At 40.2% G+C, this 17,886-nt stretch overlaps 1 protein-coding gene across 1 annotated transcript in view; it reads left to right on the top strand.

Annotated features, from left to right (window-relative positions):
- The window catches only part of PATJ (PATJ crumbs cell polarity complex component), a 187,062-nt gene that overhangs the window by 156,599 nt on the left and 12,577 nt on the right, over window positions 1-17,886 (top strand). Inside the window, exons 36-41 of the mRNA XM_063138122.1 lie at window positions 573-720; window positions 2,814-2,900; window positions 4,548-4,656; window positions 6,018-6,058; window positions 6,568-6,690; window positions 9,599-9,703. Coding sequence (XP_062994192.1) covers window positions 573-720; window positions 2,814-2,900; window positions 4,548-4,656; window positions 6,018-6,058; window positions 6,568-6,690; window positions 9,599-9,703 — 613 coding nt within the window. The remainder of the gene's footprint in view (window positions 1-572; window positions 721-2,813; window positions 2,901-4,547; window positions 4,657-6,017; window positions 6,059-6,567; window positions 6,691-9,598; window positions 9,704-17,886) is intronic.

Here is a 17,886-nt window from a genome sequence, read left to right as displayed (position 1 = left end):
TTGACCCTCAGTCAGTGTTCTGTGGCCACTGCGCACATTCAGTCCTCATTGGGCTGTAGGAGGGAGGGGTTCTCCTCGTAAGGCTTTTTTTCTAATTATTTTTTCTGAACTTCTGCAAACCTTGGGGTTCTCCCAAGATTGCTGATACATTCCACCTGTTCATGGGTGGTGCTGTTCTGGTTCAACAGCATTCACAGCCTGACTATCGAAAATAGAAGGAATGATAATGATGGAATATTCCTGCAGGGCTATTGTAAGGATTACTCAGATAGTTCTGTTTGTGATTATAATTTAAACTCTTAGCAGAATGTGTTGGTATTTCATTTTAAGACCAGTCTAGGCTCTAGTTTAGTTGCTCCTTAGAACTCAAATCAGGATTTCCCTCAGTTGATGTGGATATATTCCAACTTCCATTTAAAAATAAGATTAGAACTGGAGTTTGTTGTATTGCTTGTCCTGGGCTAGGAACATTTAAATGTATTTCTAGGGTTTGCAGTAACCTTTTATGTGCATATAGCATTTAGAACATATGTTTGGTTGTGTAGTAATACATCTGCTTCTTGCACTGTTAGAAATGGAAGTGGAGTATTTATCTCTGACATTGTCAAAGGAGGAGCTGCAGACCTTGATGGAAGGTTAATTCAAGGGGATCAGATCTTATCTGTCAATGGAGAGGATGTAAGACATGCGTCACAAGAGGTGGTTGCCACCATTCTTAAGGTGAGTGCACGGTATATTCTTGAGTGCTTAACAGCAGTTACAAGCATTCTGCAAGCTAAGATTATGATATTGCTCAAGATGAACTAAGGCTATTATCAACTGACTTTGACCCATATAATCCTTCCCAAATGCTAAGATCTGTTCCGGTAGTCTTGCTATGTGCCCATGAGTAAGATCAGTGAAGTTGGGGAACATGAGGGCCTTCTCGGTAGTAGCCCCCAAATTATGGAACTCTTTTCTGATTGACTTACAATTGGCCCCTTCAGTATAGCCACTTAAGCAGGCCTTGAAAATGTGTTTCTTCAATGCTGCCTTTCCATAAGAGTGTAAGTGCCTTGCATAATTCAGAGCACGTTTCTCATAATTGTAGACCTGTCTGATGTGCCTAATGTATCTCTGTATCACTCCTTTGGAAATTCTTGGAAATAAATAATTTCCTAAAGAGCTGGAGAGCTATTAATCCTGGCCATTCCTAAAACAGGTGCACTGACCAATTTCAGATTTGGGCATTTATTTGAATACTTGTTAATGCAACAAAAGCTGGGGAAACTGTTAGCTGTGGTACTTCTACCATAGAGTCACAGACACAACACTGTCTGCATATTTCTTCTTTACCTACGATGAAGACATTGCCGGCACCAAAGAATAGTAGCAGAACATCTAATAGCTTAATTAGCCAAGATTTTTAACATAGCCATTAATGCTGGAGGCAGAGAGAGATTTGATTAATATACAATAATGAAAGTTGTACTTGTGTGAATTAATCTCAGTGGCAGGTAAAGTTTTCAAACAAGTATTAAAAGAAAGAATTATGCACTTGCTTATTTAGTAAAAGAGACACATAATTTTTTTAAAAAGAATTCTGTGGCATAATCCTACCAGGAAGGCACCACTTCGAAATATCTGGGTTGGGAAAACACATTTTAATGGCGCCTCGAATAAAAACACTGTGAGCACAGAAAACTTAGCTAATAGAAATGCCTCTCCTAAGACTTAGTTACTGGCAGTTAGAGTGTTGAAGTAAAACATACTGGCATTTTTGTCCCTGCCCCTTTTACTTTGTGGTCCCCAGGAGCATCTCTGAAATGGAATTCGGCTAAAAGAGGTTCTACACCTCCATTTTAAATACTGTATTTGCAATTGATTGTTGTGTCGTTAAGCATTACTTTGGGCAGGGCAGGTGGGGATAAGCTTGATCAAGCTGTGAGCTTGATTTTGCCTAGATCTTCCTCCTCCTCTTCTTCTCTTCCTCCTCCTCCTCCTCCTTTTTCTTCTTCTTCAATAATGAATGGGTTATCTGGAAAAAGGCCTTACAACCACGCCCGGCTTGCCTGGGTGTGGGGAGGCAGTTGCAGGTAGCAGCGAGAGCAACATGTGGTTGCTTGCCATTGGCGGTCACCCACGTGGTGCCACTGAGGCTAGGAGGGGACTGTAAGCCTATTTAGGGAGCTGTCACCCCTCCCACTTTGTTTCGAAGCTCCCTCCCTGTAGACAGTGTGGGCTTGCCAGTCACTCCTAGGGGGGCCAAGTAGATTTTTTTTGCTCCCAGTTTTTTTCAGTTGTTTTTTTCCCCTCGCCTACTTCGCATTGTAAGACAATGGGAGAGTATTAAATAGGCTAATTGGTTGAATCTGGTCACATTTTATCGGGGCAGGTGTACCGGCATCGGGAGCAAGGATAAGGTTGGTAAGCAATCTTAGGCACTGTTGTGGTGATTGGTAACACCTAAGACCCTCAGCTGGGAGTCCTGCAGCACCAGATTACAGGATAAGGGTTACCTCTGAGGCCAACCTTACTCACTCAGAGTTTTGCAACCTGGGGGGAGTGACATTGGAAGGCCTACCTTACCCCAAAAGGGGAATCTTGACGGGTAGTGATATACATGCGTCACCTATCAGGATATGAATGGCTCACCAGATCCCAATTATGGCCAAGACATTGACCAAGATAGGATGCCCGCCTAGGCCTCCATCTTCCTTTGCAGAAATATACAAATAAATGTGGCCCGATTTAAATCTACCTTCTTGTCTCATCTCGTCATTTCGCCTTCCATTCCCGCAAGTGAAAACTTTGTATTTCTTCCATATCCTAAGTGTGCTCAAGGGCTTGTGCAGCTAGAGATTGGACGACTGAAGGCTGGATCTTGGCTCTCATCACGAAAAACATCTCAGAACAGCCAGGTTAGTGGCACATGGTAGTGCATTAATAAAAAACGTGAGATTAGTGATACAAAAAACAGTTTGTGATGACTTTGCCTTATAGGTATAATTCAGAGAGTCAAAGTTGATCCTATATTATTGGTGACCAAAAAGTCTCTCTCAACTCTTGAGACAATGCATTTTGTCCATTGATACAACATAGCAACAGAAAAGGGGCTAAGAATCCTATCTTAGAAGTAAATACGTTTTTTTTTTACAATTTACGAGCAATTTTACCATGCACTGAATAATTGTATAGTCTTGCCTTGCAGTCCACTTGGAGCAACCTTGGTGGCGAACAAGCTTTACAGCAATAAAATGCATTTAAAACTATTAAAGTAAGGCACTGCATATCAATATTATGTAAGAATGTATGGCAACACTAAGGAAAAGGATTCTGACTGTAGAAATCTGCCAAGTAATCACTAAGATCTCACAGGAAGGCAGCGAGATTGTTAACAAAACCATTTTTCACCCTTTCTCATTTCCATTTGCTGTCATTCTCCAGTTTTTATGGCCTTTCATTACAGATGCCCAGGTGCCAAGCTTTGATGCACATCTGGTATTTTGCTGCACCTGAACTATTGCACTGCAGCTTTCACATGTGTATTATTTCGTCTCCTTCTTCCCTGCTAGTCTGAAGAGTACTCTAGAGAGCAGAAAGCTACTGCTAATGAATTCTCCATGCACCCTGAGGAGCACTAATCCAGATTCTGCAGACATTTCATTAGCACTCTGTGGTCTGAAAATCTATTTAGCTAGAGGAGATTTGGGTTGTTGTTTTTCTTTCCAGACACAAGCCTTGCACAGCTGCAGCTTGGCACCAGGGCTTCTGATATGGATGAATGTTTTGGGGAAATGCTCACATGGTCTAGAACACATATAAGTAAAAAGGAGGAGGTGTGTTAAATAAAGTCTCAAGCACATGGTCTTTCTGTCCCTGCATGCTTCTGGCCAGTCTCTTAGAACATGTTTCAAACACAGATATTTGGAGATCCATATATAAAAGAGGGAAAACACTCCCACATGATCATTATGCATCTCTGTTTAGTATTAGTGTTGTGACTATCCGGGAGAATTCTTAATTGTCACTGCTTTTGGAAATGTCATCAACTGATGTAATGAGGAGACCGGGTTGTAGGTATTTTTGGTTTATCGATACCATGGATATATAATGGATAAGAGACACTGGTCCCATTCAGAAGACACCATGGTGGTTAAGCCAGAAAGCAGGGCTGTGTTCAGAAGTTACCTTAAACCATGGCTTTAACCATTTATTAGAATGTAAGCCTATGCGGCAGGGTCTTGCTATTTACTGTTTTACTCTGTTCAGCACCATGTACATTGATGGTGCTATATAAATAAATAATAATAATAATAATATAACCATGGTGAATAAGGCTCTTTTGCCTTTTTCACTGTGGTTAAAGCCATGGTTTAAGGTGTCTTCTGAACACGGCCTGGCTTTCTGGCTTAACTGCCATGGTTAAAGACGTGGTTTAAGGTATCTTCTGAACAGGCCCACTGTAATACATGGTACATGGGCCTGCCTTTGAATGTATTTTAGTTGGTATAAAATACATTTTTGTTTCTTTCTTGAGCCTTATCAGTTTTGTCTTTGATTTTCAGTTAAGCCAGCATAGTCACTTTCACCCTACATTTGCTCCAGTTATCTCCACTTTGCAGAATTTTGTCAGCACTAAGAGGTCATCTTCTGATTCCTCTCACAGAAACTCAGGTATGGAAAAGAACGTGCAAATCCTACTCTAATTCAGTGCTAATTCTGGCAGGCCTACCCAGTTGAATTTTACGATGCCTTTTTAAATGGTGTTCTGCTTTTAATGATGCACTGGTTTTAAACGTTTGAATTAGTTGTATGTATTTAATGGTGTTTTAATTTGTGTTGTATCCTGCCTCGATCTAGAGGGAGCGGCGGGTAACAAATAAAATTATTATTATTATTATTATTATTATTATTATTATTATTATTATTATTATTTAATGTCTTGGCCCATAAACCTCACCTCAAGGAAGCAATGCTTAGCAGTAATGCCTGCATGTGGGGAAAGCTCCAGGAAAGCCCAGCAGAAGAGCATTTGCTCCAAAGAAAGAGGCTATCGCAGAGCTAGTCAGAGATTTTGAGCTTTAAAGTGATCAGCATAATGGTCTGTATTAAGGAAGTGATTAACTCATGGTGGAATCTGGAGTTTTTGATTAGGAAGTTCTAATATGCTGACCACTAGCCTAACCTAATACTCTGGGGCTGTTTGTACAACATGACATTCCACCATGGGTATTCAAAATGGTGCCACACATGTCCTGCGTGCATCCCACACATGCAGGAGCCACACCGTGGGTTATTTAAGACTGGGGCACATGCGTATTTTGAATATGCAACCCCCACTCGGGGATTGTCATGTTGTGCAAACCCAGCAAGCATGAATTATGCAAGGGTTAAACCCACCCTTGCCAGCTTTGCAGGAAACGACAAGCCCAATTTGACGCCTATGGGTGCCACGTCGCACCATAGGTTAAGTAACTCATGACGAGCTACAGTGTGTCATCCGAACCCAGTCTCTATCTGAAATGGCCCAAATACTTTTTCAATCCACACATGCAGTTGTTACCTACTAACGTTCAAGCCACAATAAAATACTTACTGGCACATTGGTCTTTTATCTTCCGTCCCCATTACTTCCATCCAATGCTGAAAAAGAATCAGGACAGGAGCTTAATTTTCAAATATATGATGTTTTTGTATATATTAGCTGTCATTTCTAATTATGTACATTTCATTGTAACATAAATAGTGAAGTATCATGGGGTATTTATGCATGATTAACTTAGTAAAGTAAACTTTTAACAAAGGAAATTGTTATTATATCATCATCAAGGGATGAAGTCACCGTGTGTTTGTGTGTGCTTTAAATTATGTGTTAACTTTAATGGAGGGGTGAACATTTGAACACTCCCCAGTGGATAATGGGTTCATCACCTCCATGTTTAGCAAGTGATAATTTTGAAAGGCAAGTGGGGACCATAATCTCCTGTTGGCATTACCTATTCATTACAGAAAGTAATTGTTCATTTCTGTTTTAGTTGGAGCAGACATGAGCCCAAGGACCGTAGAGATAATAAGGGTCAGTGCATTCTTCCTTTCACCTTTTCAATGTTTTTTCTCACCTTTTCCCAAGGATACTGTGCTACAGTTCTTCCAGTGTGTAAATATATATATTAACACTTAATGGGTCTATACCACTCATGTTTTAACTTATAGTTCTAATCGTTATGTGTTTGAGTGAAATATCATCCAAAGCAAGCCTTACTAGTTGCACACAATCCTGCCATTATCTTACCTCAACTTTACATATGTCCATATTGGAAACCAAATGTACAGTGTGTAGTTTTAATAATTTTAGCAATGGGGCAATATGAGTCCCTTGCAAAGGAACCACTGACATATTGTATGATTCCTTTTCTTCTGCAAATAAACATGCTTTCATTGCACACGTATTTAGTTCTTCCTAAAACAATATTAAAAGAAATAGTGATGGAATGCTTGAATAGAGGGAATGCTTTGCTGGTGCATATGATATAGTTTTTAAATTATGGCAATACGAATGGTTATGACAATGCTCTCTCTATTAAGGGTCCAAATGATGCTCTTGGTATCAGTATAGCTGGTGGCAAAGGAAGCCCTTTGGGAGACATTCCAATCTTCATTGCCATGATTCAAGCCAGTGGAGTAGCAGCTCGTACACAGAAACTCAAAGTAAGTGAAAGGGAGAGTGTTATTTCCATTTCTTTTATTTCTTTTTATGCCACTGCTTTTTCTCTCTCCAAAAAGGATTTTATCTTGTTGGAGATATACTTATATACACTTCCACTTCCAACTGTTGGGAGTGTTTCTTTCTTGTTACTGATTAACAACATTGCCGTCATCAGCTATTGTGAGTGGCTCTACAATAGCAGTAATGGAAAACTGTGTTGTAATGTGCTCTAGTGTCTGCAAATGAGCCTTGAGCTCATGTCATATAATCTGCCATTTCAGAGAGAAATGGAAAGAACTTGAACAACTTCTGTGAATTTACTTAAAACCAATATGGGATGCCTAATAATTAAACAGATAATTAAACTTTTGGAATCTTGATTCCCTGTAACCTCATCAAGTGTGTCCCAAGAAATGCTTCTGCCTGAGGCGAAGCAGCAAATGGTGCCCCACAAATCGAGGTGCACAGCCAGTTGAACCCAAGGCCAGTCAAGTTATTCTGCATATGAGGCAGAATATGCCAGAAGTGTGTTTCGTCCTCCCTGGTAGTAAAAATACAATATTAAGAAATTAAATACCTAACCATTGCCTCCCGTTTCAATAACACCTACAATTACCTGCCTGAAGAAGCCCCAATGGAAGAGCTGGCCCCGACCCTCATGTTGGCAGAACACTAAGAAATATGCTTTCTTTTTATCTGAACATTCAGCAATCTAGAAGCCAGCTCAGACATTCCAAATGTTCTCAAAGCACCATTCTTTAACTTTCCCTGGGAAGCAGTCATATGGAGAATGTAAATTGTGACCTAGAACATCCACATATATAGCTATCGCTTCAGGGCAGCAATTTCTGTCATCACACTCGTATTATATTCAACCTATGCAATCGTGGGGATTGTTTCCAAGTGCCTGCAGCTATTTCTGCAAACAGTCAAAGCTTGTGCTTTCCATGTGGATGTCTCCCCAAGGACGCTCAGGATACATTGTGTGGCAAAGTTCCTGAATGTTTCATTTATCCTTAAATGTTTTGGACATTCAGCAAAGGTATTCAGAAAAATAACCGTACCTACTCCAAAACCTAAAAGAAATGCTAATAAATATTCACAGCTTCATTTCCTATAACCTTTAATGCTCTGGTTGTCCCAGTTCTCAATTTGGATTCTCTACATAAATGCTTCTCAGTGGAATGTTGTGGTACATCTTGCATATATCCACGTAGGAGATTTCCCCCCAGTTCGCAAATCACTCTAAAATGCCTTGTTTGCAATCCTGAATACAAATGAGAGCCCATTTTCTCAGAAATATTTGTAAATTCTCAAACTTCCTTTCATGTTCACAAAATGTGTATTTGAAAAATGCTTAACCTTCTCAAAATGTGCACCTTTTAAACCATTCACGCTTTAATCTATGGAGGCAATTGGCAAGTTTCATATTCGATAGTTGTTCATTTTGTGTAATTTTCCTGTTTGCGCCAAAACGAACAGCAATCGCAAAAGCGAGCACAAATCGAGGAGATATGAGCAGCAAGCTGATGTTTGGAGGATCACCCATCCCTACTTGCATGAAGAAAATTTTAAATGTCTGAACTGGCCACTAGATTCAGAGCTTATTATTTGGTGAATTGGAAGGCTAAATTGGAAGGTAGAATATCTTTATGACTTGTAATGCTAACCATATCTCAATATATTTAACTGGACTGATGGTGGGTAAAGTCTACGTGTAAATAAATATTATCTGCTAGAAAAATAAGAAACACTGAAAGTGCCCTTTTAACGCAACCGTTCAAGAAGGACTTGCAAGGAGACGTTTTCACTGGCTACCACACAATTATGGAATTCTTGCGGGGTTGTTTTTTTTTAAAAGCTTGTTTGTCTACTTGCTTCTGCCCCTGTGAACATATCTTACATAGATAACCATTTTGTGTATACCATTCATATATGCATGTATTCTGCAGCACTTTCCATGATAGTAATTTTATTTATACAAAAAGTCATGTGTCACTTTCCCGTTCCAAAAAAGGAGTTGCTCAAAGCAGCTAACAAAGGATAAAACAAACACAAGAATAAAATAGTAATAATCCATCATTAAAACAAAATTACCAGACTAAAAGCAGCAACCAGAGCCAAAGCTAACAATAAATACATTAAATTAAGCAACAACAGAATCAAAAATGTGATTTCAAATCAATGTTTTCAATAATTGGTGGAACACACTGAGAGGTAAATGACCTAACATCTTGGAGAGCAGAGCTCCATATACATAGAAAGCCCTCAGTATGTTGCCACAAGCCATACCTCAGAAGGCAGTGCCAAATGTAAGAAGGCGGCACCAGCTGATCTTAAAAGGCTGGGCAGATTCAGATGAGAGATGATCTTCAAGTAGCTCAGTCCCAAACTGTTTATATCATTAAACATTTTAGCAGCACCTTGAATTGCACTTGGAAATAAACTGGCAGCCAGTGCAACAGATAAGTAAATTGGACACATGATTCCAACACTTTGACCCAGTCAAGTTTTATTAGCATTATTCTGCACGAATTGAAATTTCTGGGTGGTTTTCAAGGACAGTTCCACGTAGAGCATGTTACAGTAGTCTAAATGGGAGGTGCATGGCCAGGTCTGATTGTGCCAGGAACTGATGCAGCTGGCACACTAACCAAATCTGGGGGGAAATCACTCCTGGCTCTTTGTTTGTGGTAGGTAGGGGCTGTTACTTTTCGGAAGGGTGTTTTATCCTCACTATGAAGAACACTCTATGATCAGTAGAAATACAGCAAATCTGTATTGCCTTTCTGTAACTGAGAAATGTGGATATACAGTGCCAAACTTGCACGAAATGTTGAGCACTCTTCCAATTTTCCTTAATGCTAGTAATTTTTTTGGTTGCTATTGTGCTCCCCTCCCCCCTTTTAGGTTGGCGATCGGATTGTCAGTATTAATGGAGAACCTTTGGATGGGCTGTCTCATGCTGATGCAGTTAATCTACTGAAGAATGCTTTTGGGAGCATTATCCTGCAGGTATGATGATAAGTTGAACATGCAGCTGCACAACGATAGATAAATGGTGTTTTTTTAAGAAAAGACTGAGCTTCACTGGCACAAGACATCACAGCGCAGCAGGGTGCTTGCTGGAGTGAATTATGCAAGATGAAAGCAAGAAATTATTTCATTCAAGAGTGCTTTATTCTTGCCCATACAAACTGTGAGCATGATTCTACAAAAATCATAACAAGGGGGAGAAATGACTACTCACGACACATGAAAAATCATCAGTGCTTTTAGTTTTTTGTCACTTTTAAAACAAAAATGATTTCCTTTCTTTTGCTACGTAGCTTTGATTGAGCTGCCGATCATGTTAACTTTCTTTTTCTTCAAAGAGAGAGGGTCAGAGAAATGGCGCTGCTGGGTTTGTAGAGTTACATGTGACTGGTTATCAACCAAGTTGCAGTGCTTGGGTTGTCCAATTGATCTATCATTTAATTTGGGAGGACGAAAGGGAAGGTGTGTTACTGAGTAAGGTGGTCTCCCTTTTTGTCTGTAACTTGCAAGGCATTTGTTTTATTAGCTGACCTAAAGGAAATGCTAACCGCTTGCCTGAAAAGAATGAGCATGATACACCTTGACCTGCCTGCAGTATTGTAATGATCATGCACATTGCTCTGAGCTTTTTGGAAGAAGCGTAGGATGAAAAATTAATTAATACAATAAGTCCCACTCATTTCAGTAGGGGAGAGGTAGGTGTGTGCTTAACTCTCCTCTATTAAAAATCAGTGAGATTTAAAAGTACTTAACATAATACTGGAATGTACCTAATATACTCAACTGTTGATATCTTTAGGCTGCAACCAGCTGAAAAATAAAAGCCAATATCTGGCATGCCATATAAATCATCATCACCACCATCATTGTGTATTGATCAATTATCCACAATACAAAAAACAAAACCGAAAGGTGTATTTGTACTTTTATATTGTGTTTTTACATTGTGCTTTAAGTTTTAGACTTTAAATTGTACTTTATGGTTTTGATTTTTGTGACCCGTCCAGAGAGTTTCGGCTATTGGGTGGTATAGAAATACAATAAATAAATAAATAAAATTTTAGAGTGTGAGTACAGCTAAGTTTGCCACCATTAGAGATCAGGTGTTAATAGCAAAAACTCACAAACATAGCAACTGTTAATTTTACCTTGGCCTTAGAGCCATCCAACCAAAGGCAAGCAGAAATCCATCAGAACGTCCAGGAAATAACACTAAACAGGAGATGCAACAGTTATTCCCTAGATCCTTTATAGAAACTACAATAGAACAACACATAAAAAATTAGTCTCAGTCTCACCAGAATTGCCATAAGACAGCCTTCCAAATTTTCCTTGCCTGGAAAAAGGCTCTTCCATATGAATCCTGGTTTTAGCAGGCAAAATACTAGTTAGGTGACTGTAAGTTTAGGGCTTGTTGTTGCTGGTAGGTTCCCCCCCGCCGCCGCCCCATTGCTTAGCTCCTCTGATAAGGAGGTGAAGTACTTGTACAGTTGGGTTGTCACAGATCTTGATCCTGATTTTCACTGTATACTTAGATTTTATATATATGATGGTACCGAACCCACTTTACAAGGCTCTGTGGTGGGTTGATGTATCTGAATCTGAGCACATGATGAAGAAATTCTATGAACGTGTCACAGTGCATCTAGAAGAGGGGAGGGAAAAGCTAACTTACATTCTCTCAACCCACATTTCTCTGTCTAAAAGCAGTTATAGGACTATGCTCTGTGAGTGCAAATGAGTGCATACGCGCATTTATTAAAATACCACATGAAACGCAATGTTGATTCAATTGCAAGATCACATAAAGATTGCTTTCTTCTCTGTGATTAAATCAATGCATGTGTGTGCTTGTGCTCAGCAATAACCCTGGGGGCGTGCGCGTGTGTGTGTGTACGGAAAGTGCAGTAAATGCAAATACATAACAATTTGAACAAAGCCCAGAATATAATTGAACTGAAATAATCAGTGGAGGCTGGTGGCTTTGATGTCAATTGGGTGATGAATCTGCTCCAGGTTTCAGTCAGAACTCTAAAGGAGCTATCAAAAGTGCTTCACTCCTTTAGAGTTCTGTCTGGTCCTGACTGAAACCCGGAGAGAATCCACTGCCCTGCTGACATCGGAGCCACCAGCCCTCACTGGAAATAATAAACAGTAGAATTGCGGATGACTAATGCCTTGGTGATGCTCCACAAAAAGATAATTCAAAACCGCAAATTCAGGAGGAAATTTGAATGAAGAGAATTTCGTAAACGTCCTTCAAATGCCCCTAGTTTACCTCTAATGCATGAATGACTTTGCACAGCAATGAACCGTAAACTGTCTGAATGAAATCTGCTATCAGAGTGTATAGTCAAGTATCAATTGTGAATACCATCATGAGGGTAGCAAAATGGGACCACTGAGAAACAAGAGGAAAGTATCTGCATCCTTGGAGATCTATAGAAATAACTGTTTTATTTTAAAAGAAACCTAAGAGGGCAACTTCCCCCCACCACAAAAAAAAAACACCCAACGCAATGAAGTATGAAGATGCTCAGTAGCCATGAAATGTACAGTAACACTTGGAAAAGAAAAATGTGGTGTAAGGAGGGGAGAATGTTCGGCTTGTAGGGAATGGCTTGCTGGAACCCTGAGCAGGGCACCCTTTGGGGGAGGGAGGGTACACTGCAACATTTTGTTGCAAACCCCACTCAAACATTTCTTTTTCCTATATTTAGAATAGTCGTTTCGATAGAGATAGAAGAAAATGCTTTCCACAGAGATGTTATCTACTGGACATGGTGACTCAGAACCTGTGTGCTGGAGTCTCAGCACTTATGAGTCTGCAGCACAAATGTTTATGTACATTTTGTGGATTTTAGTCTAAAAATGTAGGGACATAGGATTGCTTTCCAAGAATGGCAGGAAACCAAATTCTGCTGGCATGCAAGTAGGGATGTCAGAGAAATCCACAACAGAACCAAATGACTTCAGATATTTATGAGTCAGACTGGTGGATTCCACAGCAGACTGGAATCCAAAAATGCATATTTCCATCATAGGCTAAAGTGTGAAAAAGTGCATTTTGGGGGGATTTGTGCAATTTTGCAAGTGCAAATTTGCCCTCATTCAGACATTCAATTTTTTTAAGAAAAAGAAAAAGAAAAATCCGATTTTGGCGATGAGTGGACAACAGATTGATAGGCCCCTAACAATCTGTGAAACAGAACAGTATTTACATAATCCAACTGTAAATCCCTATATGCAAGGTACAGATGCTTGCTCAGTACATGCTCTGTTAGATTAACGCTTCCAGAGAAGCAGTTTGTAGAATATTTCCATTTAAAAGGCTATTTCTTTCACACACACACACACACACACACACACACACTGCCCAGCAATATGATTCTTATTTAAGAACCATATTGGTTCACCAAAAAAAAGTAAATGGATTTTATTCTCACATACTTTAATTGCTATTAGAATGTTCATAATCCACTTTTAAATTTTGCATTGAATATATTCTTTATTTTAAATATTGGTGAGAGTGTCAGTTTACAACTTATTTATACCCCTGTATCAATATCCAAATACATCAGCAAATAATATGGACATGATGTAGAGAGAATAACTTTTATTTCATTTTAAGTAAGTATACTTGCCCAGTCATGAATTCACACAATAGAAATGAACTCATTCTATCAATCTGATACTCATGAGTGACACATCATTAACTAATTCTATTATCAGTTAAACTACCTCATGGTAACTGGCTATGAAAGGTCAGATAATTGTATCCACTGGTGTGGAAAGGCTTATTGTCGATATGTCCTGGGCAAGATGGCAAAAGAGTTTGTTAATGCAGTTTGCAAATGGGAGATTAGGATCCCAGGGGAACATTTCATCCCTCCCGGCTGTTTGGATGTTGCTGTTTAATTTAATCTGCTGTCTGCAGGTGTAATAATGAGATAAGGATAAGCTTTTTGCAAGGTTATTGAACTTTGATGTGTTCTTACTGCCAAACACAGATTGGTGAATATTGATATGCTCTCCTGCCAGGTTTTGTTATTAAAAAACAACAACAGGGAACAAGGGCTGTTTTACAGATTTTCTGTCCCACTTGAAAATCACAGTATTCTTTGCATTCTGCCTTATGAGTAATGTACGATATTTGTGCTGGAACAAGCACATTGCAAACACTGTGATTCTGAAATCTAGACCATGCCATTTATTTTGAATTAACACATTGAGCGGTTAGGAGATCAATCTTGAAACCCAGCATTGGGTTTCTGATTCTTTCCTAAGCAATCCAACTCATGTCATAGGCTCTTCACCCAGAGTAAATGGGCAAAGAGCTCTTATTTAATAGTTGAGCAAGTTGAGTGGGAAGACACATTAGAGATGGATGCGCTTTGCCTGGCTCACATCGATCGGCTCAGAAATGAGCCAGCCTATTACCCCCAAATCAGCAAACAGCTCAGATAATTGATGAACCAATCCAAATTTTCCTGGGGGCTGCTCTTCAGAGCAATGGATAAACATCTGTGTTGCTCTACTAGAGGCTGCTTTGAAGACTAGGGGACAAAAGACCACCCTTGCAGAGGAACTTTGGGCTAAGAGGGTCTCCTAGAGGGGTAAGCTATTTCCCTGAAGTGTCATTTTCCTCAGAGTAAGGTCCTCAAACCGGGAGTAGATTAGGAAGTCTTCTCCAGGTCAGTTTTTAATCCGAGCTGGAGAATTTGACAGATTGAAATTCCACCACTCGTCCTATGTTGTGGGGTTCACTGGGACAGAGACCTCGAGTAGCTATGGAATGGAATGCAGAAAAGCTTTGGTCCAGAGAAAAGTCTGGTTCATAGGTTGATTCACAAAACAGTCCTATGTCTCTTGAGAGCAGACATTTGCTTAGATATGGAATGAGAGACAGAACAGTAGAAATGCTGTTAAAGCTGAAAGCTGGGCAAAGACAATGGACCAGTATGGAAGATAATACAAAGTGCAGTGCTCCCTATATTCAGCCATTCTGGGTGACCGTAATGAGCATTGCATATACCCTGGTACCCCGATAAGCCTTGAAAACTTCACTCTTTTACTTTTAAAAACTTTTTCTCAATCCCCACCTGGGTCAATCTTTCTCAGTTCTATATGTGTCCACATGAGCCTCTTTCCTCTGTTTGGTATAGGTAGCTATATGTCTTCCCTTCCTTACATTAAACTACTGTATGGTTGGGAAAGTAGTAAACTTTCATTAGTTTGCAGCGATGGAAGTTTTAGGTGAATGTAATTTGGACTTAGTAATATATCCTATTGCTGGCAAGGGATGGGCGAATGCCCTACCACCTGGTTGGGGTGGGTGGGTGTCCGCCACAGGGAAATCTGGGCCACTTGGGGTCCCACGGATTTCCCTGGAGGCCTGCAACAGCCACCGGAATTCACAGAGAGGCAGCTGCCATTAGCCTATCGCAGGGAAGTACAACCATAATTGCCTTTTTTACACCATTTGCGGCTATAAAGCACTTACTTTTATGTAAATCTCATCCATTTATGGCTACAAATGGTGTAAAATATCCCATTTACAGCTGTAATTTTCCCGTGATAGGCTAACGGCAGCCTATTGTTATTGTTATTTTATATCATTTCCATTGTACTGTGTGGTCACTTAGATTAATTTTCTATTGATTCTGTAAATACGCTTTCACATATTTTTCCAGTCAGCCATTGCCTGTGTCTCCTTTTCCATTTAAACAGTGCTCTCATATTTCACTGCTGAGTCTGCATGTTTTTATAATTCATTTGAAATTTATATTCTGGCTCTAGTTGTTTATGGTGATCACCACTAACTTACTGGAGCAAGCTCAAGAGAGCTAAAATTTGAACACATTTTCAGTAATGCTCTCCTTTCCTTTGAGGCAAGCATTACCAAGCCCTTAAAGTTATTTCTAGGGTTCTGAAATAACCCAGTTAAATTTGCCAGGATTTCTATTTTCTTCTGTATCCCAGAGCAATGGTTTTGGTATAAGTATGGTCAACAGCAGTAGCAATTCGTACTGAAAGTGGTCAGTTAAAATAAGATCATTTTAAAGAATAATTATTTGAATTTTATGAACTAAATCACCAATTATTTTATTTTCTCCAAATTTTTCACAAAGAACCAAATTTGTACTAGTTCTTTTCTCTGCACATTTTCAGATAAAAATACAAAATGATCATAGAATCATAGAATAGCAGAGTTGGAAGGGGCCTACAAGGCCATCGAGTCCAACCCCCTGCTCAGTGCAGGAATCCACCCTAAAGCATCCCTGACAGATGGTTGTCCAGCTGCCTCTTGAAGGCCTCTAGTGTGGGAGAGGCCACAACCTCACCAGGCAACTGATTCCATTGTCGTACTGCTCTAACAGTCAGGAAGTTTTTCCTGATGTCCAGCTGGAATCTGGCTTCCTTTAACTTGAGCCAGTTATTCCGTGTCCTGCACTCTGGGAAGATCGAGAAGAGATCCTGGCCCTCCTCTGTGTGACAACCTTTTAAGTATTTGAAGAGTGCTATCATGTCTCCCCTCAATCTTCTCTTCTCCAGGCTAAACATGCCCAGTTCTTTCAGTCTCTCTTCATAGGGCTTTGTTTCCAGACCCCTGACCATCCTGGTTGCCCCTCCTCTGAACACGCTCCAGCTTGTCTGCGTCCTTCTTGAATTGTGGAGCCCAGAACTGGACGCAATACTCTAGATGAGGCCTAACCAGGGCCGAATAGAGAGGAACCAGTACCTCACGTGATTTGGAAGCTATACTTCTATTAATGCAGCCCAAAATAGCATTTGCCTTTCTTGCAGCCATATCGCACTGTTGGCTCATATTCAGCTTGCGATCTACAACAATTCCAAGATCCTTCTCGTTTGTAGTATTGCTGAGCCAAGTATCCCCCATCTTGTAACTGTGCCTTTGGTTTCTATTTTCTAAATGTAGAACTTGGCATTTATCCCTATTAAATTTCATTCTGTTGTTTTCAGCCCAGCACTCCAGCCTATCAAGGTCACTTTGAAGTTTGTTTCTGTCTTCCAGGGTATTAGCTATCCCACCCAATTTTGTGTCATCTGCAAATTTGATCAGCGTTCCCCGCACCTCCTCGTCCAAATCATTAATAAAAATGTTGAAGAGCACTGGGCCCAGGACTGAGCCCTGTGGCACCCCACTCGTTGCCTCTCCCCAGTTTGAGAAGGTTCCATTGATTAGTACTCTTTGAGTTCGATTCTGTAGCCAACTGTGAATCCATCTAATAGTTGTTCCATCTAGCCCACTTTTAGCTAGTTTGTTAATCAGAATATCATGGGGCACTTTGTCAAAAGCTTTGCTGAAGTCAAGATATATGACATCCACAGCATTCCCACAGTCCACAAGGGAGGTAACCCGATCAAAAAATGAGATCAAATTAGTCTGACAGGACTTGTTCCTGACAAATCCATGTTGGCTTCTAGTGATCACCACATTGATTTCAAGGTGTTTACAGATTGACTTCTTTATAATCTGCTCCAGAATTTTCCCAGGGATGGATGTCAGACAGACTGGTCTGTAGTTCCCAGGTTCCTCCTTTTTGCCCTTTTTGAAGATAGGGACAACGTTAGCCCTCCTCCAGTCGTCCGGCACCTCACCCGTCTTCCATGATTTTGCAAAGATAATAGACAAAGGTTCTGAGGGTTCTTCCGCTAGCTCCTTCATTACTCTAGGATGCAGTTCATCGGGCCCTGGAGATTTGAACTCATTCAAGGAAATTAGGTGTTCTTTGACCATTTGTTTATCAATCTCAAATTGCAATCCTGCCCCCTCAACTTCTGCTTCACTTTCTCCAGGGGGGTCATAGACCCACTTTTGGGAGAAGACTGAGGCAAAGTAGGAATTGAACACTTCAGCCTTTTCTTTGTCATCTATTATCAATTTGCCATCCTCATTAAGCAGTTGAACCACCATTTCTTTCCTCTGTCTTTTACCTCACGTATCTGAAGAAAGCCTTTTTATTTCTTTTAGCATCACTCACTAACTTCAGCTCATTCTCAGCTTTAGCCTTCCTGACGCCATTTCAGCACTTCTGTGCCACCTGTCTGTACTCTTCTTTTGCAGCCTGGCCTTCCTTCCACTTCCTATATGTATCCCTTTTTGTTTTCAGGTCATCTCTAAGCTTTTTGTGGAGCCA

The sequence above is a fragment of the Elgaria multicarinata genome, chromosome 1 (assembly GCF_023053635.1).
Source record: "Elgaria multicarinata webbii isolate HBS135686 ecotype San Diego chromosome 1, rElgMul1.1.pri, whole genome shotgun sequence".
In the NCBI taxonomy this organism is placed as follows: Eukaryota; Metazoa; Chordata; class Lepidosauria; order Squamata; family Anguidae; genus Elgaria; species Elgaria multicarinata.
This window is presented reverse-complemented; position numbering and strand designations above follow the sequence as displayed.